General features: G+C 40.0%; 1 protein-coding gene across 1 annotated transcript; it reads left to right on the top strand.

Annotated features, from left to right (window-relative positions):
* Positions 1–6,850: 6,850 nt before the first annotated feature.
* On the top strand, positions 6,851–7,847 carry LOC122290384 (germin-like protein subfamily T member 1). Its single transcript, XM_043098031.1, has one exon. The coding sequence runs from the start codon at positions 6,917–6,919 to the stop codon at positions 7,586–7,588; it is 672 nt and encodes a 223-aa protein (XP_042953965.1). The 5' UTR covers positions 6,851–6,916; the 3' UTR covers positions 7,589–7,847.
* The last annotated feature ends 1,915 nt before the right edge of the window (positions 7,848–9,762 follow it).

Raw genomic sequence — 9,762 nt, 5'->3', positions numbered from 1 at the left:
AAGATATCTTATCATTGATTTCATTTACTTTGTTTAAAATGATCAGGCCGACAATGGTGGAGCGGGCTGGGTGGATTCTGGTTTGCAGCAAATCTGAAGCTTAGGGACAGGTCCACGGTGGTGGAGCTGCACAGGACGACGGTGGTGAAGGAGCTGCAGAGGCTAACGGTGGTGAAAGAGCTGCTTAGTTGGAGGACGGAAATGCATAGAGAATGTTAGGAGGTTGTGGTACGGGGCATACAATTACAACTGAAGTAGAAATGAGAAAGAATAAAAGAAATAATAAGAAACTCTAATTATAGAAGAATTTCACTTATAGCAAAAGGATTACAAGAATTTCTCTCTTGAATAAGAAGAGCACAATTGACAATACTCTCTCTTATAAAAGGAGAAGACTCACTCTTTATTGTAAAAGGAAAGACAATATATAGGAGAAAACTCACTATTTTTCTCTCTAAAACTCTCTCTTTTTCTCTAAATTTTTCTTTCAAAATGGGATAGGTTTCTAAAAGCAAAAACATGTATTTATAGGAGTTCAAGGAGGCGGAAGATGGCGGAAGCAACTGGAGGATGGCGGAAGCAAATGTGAACGCAAGCTTGATGTAGGTTGTCAACTAGCCACCATTTTTGACCCATAAAGGTGGCGGTGGAAGATAGCGGAAGCAAGTGGAAGATAGCGGAAGCAAGTGTGAATGCAAGCTCAACTAGCCACCATTTTTGACCCATAAAAGACCATAAAAGTGGCTTTACCGCTACATATCTCCCACTTAAAGTCACTTTTGTAATCCTTCTATCTTTTCTACACTTTCCATCTCTATGCCGCTTACATATCTGCTAGGCCTAAGGAGGATCGACACCAGATAAACTTGTCATTATTAATTGGCTTTGTTAATATATCTGCTAGGTTGCCTTTTGTATGGATTTTTTGTATATCCACACTTCCTTCTTCCACCTTCTCACGAACGAAGTGATACTGAACTCGTATGTGCTTTGTCCTTGAATGAAATGCTGGATTCTTTGCCAAATGTAAAGCGCTCTGACTATCACAAAATAAATCAACCTTCTCTTGTACGTGTCCGAGCTCTTCCAGTAGCATTTGCAACCATATTGCCTCTTTGCTAGCTTGTGTAGCTGCGACATATTCTGCCTCCGTTGTAGAAGTAGCCACGATAGACTGCAATTTTGAAATCCAGCTTAAAGCTCCTCCAACAAGAGTAAACACATAACCTGAGGTGGACTTGCTCTTGTCAAGATCACCTGCATAATCTGAATCGACATAGCCTATGATAGTAAAGTCTGATCCTTCATAACATAATGCGACATTTGAGGTACCCTTGACATATCTCAGGATCCTCTTTACAGCACTCCAATGCTCTTTACCAGGATTCGCCATGTATCGACTAACCACTCCCACTGATTGTGCAATGTCTGGTCTTGTACAAACCATAGCGAACATTAAGCTACACACTGCTGATGCATACGGTACTCAAGACATTTCCATCCTCTCTGCTTCATTGCTAGGACTCATACTTGAGGATAACTTGAAATTAATAGGAAGAGGGGTAGAAATTGGCTTACAATCTTGCATGTTGAAGCGTCGCAAGATTTTCTTCAAATAATTTTTCTGAAAAAGCCATAACTTCCTATTATTTCTGTCTCGGTAAATTTGCATCCCTAGAATCTTGTTTGCTGGTCCTAAGTCCTTCATTTCAAACTCCCTAGCCAACTGTGCCTTTAAGTCTGTAATACGATCTTTGTTGGGGCCTGCTACCAACATGTCGTCAACATACAACAACAGAATAATGAAATTACCATCACCAAATCTCTTGTAGTAAACACAAGGATCTGAACTATGTATGTTGTATCCAAGGCTCATGATAAAGGAATCAAATCTCTTATACCAACATCTCGGCGCCTGTATGAGACCGTATAGAGATTTGTTCAACCTGCAAACCAAGTTCTCTTTTTCTTTTTCTTCAAAACCTTCTGGTTGGAGCATGTAGTTTTCACGTCCAGTTGTTCTAAGTACAAGTAAAATGTAGCACACATCGCAAGGACTGCTCGAACCGTTGAGAGTCGAACAACAGGAGAGAATATTTCGTTGAAGTCTATGCCTTCTTTCTGAGCGAATCCTTTCACCACCAATCTAGCACGATACCGCTCCACTTGATCATTGCCATTTTGTTTGATCTTGTAAACCCATTTGTTTCCGATGGCCTTCCTTCCTTGTGGTAGTGGTACAAGATCCCATGTTTTGTTTTTATGGAGAGCTTCAATTTCTTCTTGCATTGCAACCATCCACAGAGAAGCTTCTTGACTATTTGTAGCCTCATGGAAATTTGACGGTTCTCCATCTTCTGTTAGTAGACAGTATGCGACATTTCCCTCCATGATGTACTCTGAGTGCCAAGCTGGTTTTCTTCTCTCCCGAGTTGACCGTCGAACTTGTGGAATTGCACACTCAGCTTGTTCTTGTTCTTCGTGCTCTGATATTGCTTCAGAAGAATCTGGAACTTCTAATTCTTGTCTTTCTTCAACTTGAACTGTAGTAGTCTCTGGTTTCTCTTTTGAAGCGCTATCATTTTCTTTTTCTTGTACCTTATCTTCTACAAATACAACATCCCTGCTGATTAGCACCTTGCGGGTAGTGGGATCCCACAGGCGATACCCCTTGACTCCATCAGCATACCCTAAGAAAATACATTTTCTAGATTTTGGATCTAGCTTTGATGTTTCTTGGGCATTGTACATAACATAAACAGGACATCCAAATGTATGTAAGTGAGAATAATCAGCTGGCTTATCAGTCCACATCTCCATCGGCGTTTTCAGATCAATTGCGGTTGATGGTGACCGATTGATCACATAACAGGCAGTCTTGACTGCTTCTACCCAAAATGACTTGGCCATTCCCGCAGTTCTCAACATCGCTCTTGTTCGTTCTAACAAGGTTCTGTTCATCCGCTCTGTTATTCCATTTTGTTGTGGAGTGTATGCCACCGTGAGCTGCCTTTTGATACCTTCTTGTTGACAGAAGCTATCAAATTCACTACCAGTATATTCTCCTCCATTGTCTGTCCTTAAACACTTGATCTTCTTTTCAGATTCAAGCTCAACCCGCGCTTTGAATATTTTGAAAACTGGAAATACATCTGCTTTAGTTTTTATTGGATACACCCAACATCTCCTGGAGTAATCGTCAATAAATGACACAAAGTATTTTGCTCCTCCTAGGGACAAAACTGGTACTTGCCAAACATCAGAATGGATTAGTTCTAAGATAGCTTTACTTCTAGCAGAGGAACTATTGAATTTCAATCTGTGCTGCTTACTAGTAACACAATACTCACAAAAGGGTAATGAAACCTTTTTGAGCCCTGGAAGAAGCTTTTGTTCAGCAAGAATCTTCAAACCTCGTTCCGACATGTGGCCAAGCTTACGGTGCCACATCATTGTTAATTCTTCTGCCGAACTTGCCAGCGCAGTGGATGCTTCTCCTTCTTGTTGTGTTTCTCCTTTAAGCATGTACAAATTTGCAGCTATCTTTTCCGCTTTCATCATTACAAGCGCGCCTTTAACTATTTTCATGATCCCATCTTGAATATGGGTTTTACACCCACTATTATCTAATTGTCCTAAAGACAATAGATTTTTCTTCAGGCCTTTCACATGTCGTACCTCCTGAATGGTGCGAACTGTACCGTCACACATCTTCAATTTGATGGTACCAATACCAGCAATCTCCAAGGCATGATCGTCTCCCATGAACACAGATCCTCCTGAGATAGGTTCATATTGATGGAACCATTCTCTCCGTGGAGTCATATGCCATGTTGCTCCTGAGTCAATAAGCCAGACATCAGCGAATCTTCTTCTACCTTCAGTAATTGTTGTTGCCTCACTGTATAAAATTTCACCATCATCTGAGGTGCTTGCTACACAACCCTGAGCTTTTGACAACTCAGGGCCTTTTCCTTTGGCTTCTTCGTTCTTCTTGAGATGCCAACACTCCCTTTTGTAGTGCCCTTTCTTGCCACAGTGATGACACTTGACATTCTTCTTACTTCTGGATTTTGATCTACTCTGATTTTGACTCCCATTGGGGCCACGTTCCGTTGATCTCCCTCTCGTCATTACCAAAGCTTCGGCTTGTTGTGAACCTCCTGGTCTATCTTCTTTGCTTTTGCGCCGACTTTCTTCTTCAAGAACCGCAGCTGCAATATCATCAAAGACTAGAACTTCAATGTTGTTGGTTAAGTTGATGATGAGTTGATCATACGAATCAGGTAGACTTTGAAGTAGAATTTCAGCACGTTCACCTGTCTCTATGTTATGCCCCATTGCTGTGAGCTGTGAAAATAAAGTGTTGAGGGTGTTGATGTGGTCTGTCACCATAGTTGACTCCATCATCCGAAGGGTGTAGAGTTTTCTTCTCAAGAAAATTTTGTTGTGTAGTGATTTGGCCTCGTACAATTTTGTCAGAGTATCCCATATCTCTTTTGCTGTCTTTTTCTCCGCCACACTTGACAATACTCCATCAGCTAGTGTTAGGTGCAGATTAGCAATAGCATTGCCATCCATCTCGTTCCACTTGCTGTCGTCAGTGATCTCATCGGGCCTATCTCCAATTGCCGTCAAGCAATTATCTTTCCTCAAAATTGCTTTTATTCTCATTTTCCACAATGAGCAATTACTCCCATTGAACTTCTCTATTTCATACTTCGTCGCCATTATTGAAGATGCCTCCTTTCCACTAACTGGATCTAACTGTAGCACGAAAACCGGCTATAAACCTGATGCTCTGATACCACTGTTAGGAGGTTGTGGTACGGGGCATACAATTACAACTGAAGTAGAAATGAGAAAGAATAAAAGAAATAATAAGAAACTCTAATTATAGAAGAATTTCACTTATAGCAAAAGGATTACAAGAATTTCTCTCTTGAATAAGAAGAGTACAATTGACAATACTCTCTCTTATAAAAGGAGAAAACTCACTCTTTATTATAAAAGGAAAGACAATATATAGGAGAAAACTCACTATTTTTCTCTCTAAAACTCTCTCTTTCTCTAAATTTTTCTTTCAAAATGGGATAGGTTTCTAAAAGCAAAAACATGTATTTATAGGAGTTAAAGGAGGTGGAAGATGGCGGAAGCAACTGGAAGATGGTGGAAGCAAATGTGAACGCAAGCTTGATGTAGGTTGTCAACTAGCCACCATTTTTGACCCATAAAGGTGGCGGTGGAAGATAGCGGAAGTAAGTGGAAGATGGCGGAAGCAAGTGTGAATGCAAGCTCAACTAGCCACCATTTTTTACTCATAAAAGTCCATAAAAGTGGCTTTACCGCTACAGAGAAAACACGGGTGGAGGAACGCGGGCTATTGGGAAAATTTGCAGAGGGAATAGATAAATTTTGAAGTCAAGGGCATTTTCGTCATTGTGTGGAGCATGGACATTTCAGTCAATAAACTCAGTTTGTGTGTGGGCAATTTAGACAAACAATTTCAAGTCGTGCGCGGGGTCTGGATGAAGGGGGACTGTACCTAGCACTTCTCTATATTGTGTATGGATAATATATTAGAAATATTGAAGTTGATTATAAGGTAACATGAGTTAACTCCCTAGACCGGGATTGGGGTGTTACATGTAGGAACTGCAGAACACTTCCATCGCAGTTTCATTCAAAGCCATAAACATTTTTGTAATGTACCTGTGTGTACACACTAACAATATCGTTTGAAAAGAAAGGTCAAATGATAAAAATGACTTTTTAATGGGAATGTACGGCTTCTATCCAAGTTTTCGTTAACTGATTTTTTCACCATCTCATTTAAAAATATAAGCACCCTTTCCTAGTCAAACCATGCAATGCAGAAACGTTCAACTAGGTGACCAGCAATGCTGCTACACCATATATGATTTTACCACTAAATAAATTTTCTTGTTTGTTTTGAGAGATAAGAGGAGATGAGTTGAGATTAAAATTATAAGTTGAATAAAATATTATTTTAATATTATTTTTGTATTGGAATTTTAAAAAGTTAAATTATTTATTTTATTTTGTGTAAAAATTTTGAGAAAGTTGTAATGATTAGATTAAATGAGATGAAAAATTTTTGTAAAAGTGAACATAAGTTGATTATTGTAATTTTGGTGGTTTTATTATATCATAGCAGATAACCGTGTGAAAACCTCTTAGGAAGCACTTCCTTGGCTACTTTGTCGTTGTAAAGAGGCCCATCCAGGGCTATCTCGAAAGCTAGTAATTGGTCTTTCCATGACTAAATATCTCCATAGAAAGTAATTTCAGCTTCACAATGTTGAAGGAGTCAATAAAATTCTGCAACAGCAGGAAGAGGTCATGCCAACTTAACTTTCGTGAACTGCTTTCCTTGTCCTTGAGATCATGGCTCACGAACCTGCCCAAGTTATTGAATTGATCTTGTCCCATGAAAATAACTTGGATTATCTTTCAACCGACATCCAATAATTTATGATATGCATCTTGTAATCTCTGACAGAGAGTTTTGCTATTTTCAAGCCTGACGTGTAACAGTACCAATACTTTTCTAATTCAATGGTGTGTCAAATGTGTCAAAAAGCTTATAGATTTTTCCATGACAAAACCCAACCAATTTCCAGATGGGAACTTCTCTGCTACAAACTCATATTCTACGTGATCTTCTGGACGTTTTTGTATCCCCTTCATCATTTGACTTGGTCGATATGACGTTTGCCTCGGATAAATTAAAATGATACAGATGTAGCCTCGTGGGTTTTTCAGAAGGGGAAAAGTTCTATATCTAGGACCATTATTCCCAACCTCTGGAGTATCCCAGTATCTCTCATCTTCAAAAAGGGGAAAAAAAAAACCATTAGTTCTAAAAACCAGAAACCAAAAGCCGATTGCAGCCATGAAGATTCCATCACGTTCACACGTCCACAGGCTGTCATACGTCGTCGTGTTGTTGCTTCTCCCCTTGCTTTCCTTCTCAGCCGACCCCGATTCATTACAGGATTTCTGTGTGGCAGATCAAACTGCCAGCTCTATATCAGTTAATGGCTTCCCTTGCAAACCAGCCTCAGAAGTAACTTCCGATGATTTCTTCTTTGATGGTTTGACCAAAATGGGAGACACATCAAACATCTTTGGCTCAAACGTCACTGGAGGTAATGTCCTTACTTTTCCTGCACTCAACACGCTTGGGATTTCAATGAACAGAGTGGACTTTGCTCCGGGCGGAGTTAATCCACCCCACTCCCACCCTCGTGCAACCGAGAGCGGCGTGGTCATCAAAGGGAAGCTGCTTGTGGGGTTTGTGACAACTGGGAATGTGTATCATTCTAAAGTCTTGACTGCTGGGCAGATGTTTGTCATTCCTAGAGGACTTGTACACTTCCAAAAGAATGTTGGAGTAAGGAAGGCCCTTGTCATCGCGGCTTTCAACAGTCAGTTACCAGGGGCTGTGGTCCTTCCCTTTACTCTCTTCGCTTCAACACCCTCGATTCCAGATGATGTCCTAACTAGGGCCTTCCAAGTAGAAGAAAAGGTTGTCAAATCTATAAAGTCAAAGTTCAGTTCTTGAGCTAAGACCTTCCACTCCAGATAATCTCCCATTTATCTGAAAATTGTGTTGTAGTAATGATTTCGATTTGAGGTTGCCTGCCTCCTATTCTTGTGTTGTTATAATTCTGTGTTTTTATTCATTGTGTTGATTTGGAGTTCAGTTTTTGTAATGCTCTTTCGAAATGACCACCAACCTGCATGTGCAACCATTTAGGCTGTGAGGTTCGAGCATATTCCCTTGTTGCTTGTGTTTCAAATATCGTTCCAGAAACATCAAATGGCGGTCCACCAAGCTGACAATCAAGATTAATTGGTCACAAAACCATACAGCATATAATTCCAGTAAAGTTTTGGGGAAAATACGTTTTCTGTCCTCCAACTCACATGTTTCACTTGGCACCCTAAAAAGGGCACATAAAGAATGCAATTAAAGAAAAAGTAATAGTTTGGAGGGACCGATATGTCAGTTTCGGTAGTTTAGTGTAAAACATAAGTTAAAGGATGAAAATTATGTCGATCCCTATCTCTTTGATTTTCTAATCTATGTGCTACAATTGACTAAAATAATAATAGACTTCACAAGAAGATAATTTATATGTGATCCAGTTCGCCCCACAAAATACCAACATGTCAAATGCTAACAGTAAATGGGAAATGTTAAGAACACCACTATTACTATCCTCCACTGAAAATTCATAAAGAAAACCTCCCCTTATGGTAGCTGAAAGTATTCTGCTAAGAGCTCCCATAGCAATGACAAACAATAACAGTGACAACGGATCGCCCAATCTCAACTTACAGGAGCTACTAAAGAAACCAACTAGAATGTCATTGATTAATACTGAGTAACAAATAGTTGAGATGCAATGCATAATCCAAGCGCACCATTTCTAGCCAAGAGCACATCTCCCAAGCAAATAGAGCACTAATTCAACTTTTACATACCAAGGGGAAATGTACAAACAAAACTATTGCAAAACTTTTACCATAATGGCATAATTTAAGTACATTACTCTTTAAGTATGTAAGTTATGTACTATCATATACATGAAGTAATATATATATATATATATATATATATATTTGTTGCATATTGTAGAAATTACATAGTAAATGAATTATATAATATCTATTATATGATAAGAAGCGTATGAACAGTGATGATAGTAATTTTTGTTCAACCGTGTATTTCTTCTATTGTTTTTGTGTTATGCCGTTTTTGTCCTTTTGTTAAGCGCCTATCATATATTTTATATGTGTGTATTGTATTGACATGATTGTCTTTTAATGTTTGGGGGGAAAGGGATGGTTTGAGTCTTGGGGAAAGGGGTCGGTTCATGGGATTATCTATGTCAGTGTGTTAGGTTGAGCGTTGGGGAAAGGGATCGACTGATGGGAGGTTCTATTTGTGTCAGTCGGCCAAGGTTTTGTTTACTGTTTTTTGTTTCTTCTGTGTCCATCGAGTGGTTGAGACTTTTAAGTTTTATTTTTAGTGTAATTCCATTTTTGACCCTCGATTTTAATAACTAGTGGGTGCTTCTTTTGACGTTACATTTTCTCTTCGTCTTCTTTATATTGTTGGCATGAGCAGGAGCCATGCGCTGGATGGCATGCCTAGTGGGCATGCCACTAGCCCTGCTGAAGTGTGGCCGGGTGGGCTGGAAGTGCCGCGCAAGGCCTTGCAATGCATGGGTGCGTGCAAGGGCCACGCGGCCTACCATGGTGCACATGGGCGTGCGGCGCCAGGCTGTGCGCGTAAGCAAGCTCTCACTAGCCCCTCTAGCCCGCATGCTGGGCAACCCGTGTATGCCACCGCGCGGGCCAAGGCGCGCATACATGCTGGGCACCCCGTGTGTGTCACCCCACGAGCCAAGACATGCTTGTGGGCTAGCCAAGGTACTGTCCTTGGGTTCTCATATTTCTTACTTTCTCACCAAAGCTCCTTCCTTCTGAAATTAGGTTTCTTCTTTCCTTTTGAGACTTTTTTTTTTTCCCCTCTTTTGTGTTGGTTGATCTATGTGTTTTTCCTTCCAAGGCTTTCTTTTTTTCTCTCTCTCTCTCTTTTGTGTCGGTTTATCTGTGTATTTCTCTCTATTTTTTCAACCTCTTCCTATAGTTTTTAGCATTGGGTTGTTGGTTTCTCACTCCATTTTCTTGTTGTTCTATGTTTGTCGATCTGTGTGTTTTAAAGCG

Source organism: Carya illinoinensis, chromosome 12 (genome assembly GCF_018687715.1).
Source record: "Carya illinoinensis cultivar Pawnee chromosome 12, C.illinoinensisPawnee_v1, whole genome shotgun sequence".
NCBI classification, from domain to species: Eukaryota; Viridiplantae; Streptophyta; class Magnoliopsida; order Fagales; family Juglandaceae; genus Carya; species Carya illinoinensis.
The sequence above is the reverse complement of the archived record's forward strand: the minus strand, read 5'-3'. Positions and strand labels throughout refer to the sequence as shown.

Excerpts from the sequence above, each read along its gene's own strand:
- LOC122290384 (XM_043098031.1), top strand. The coding sequence starts at position 6,917 with ATGAAGATTCCATCACGTTCACACGTCCACAGGCTGTCATACGTCGTC.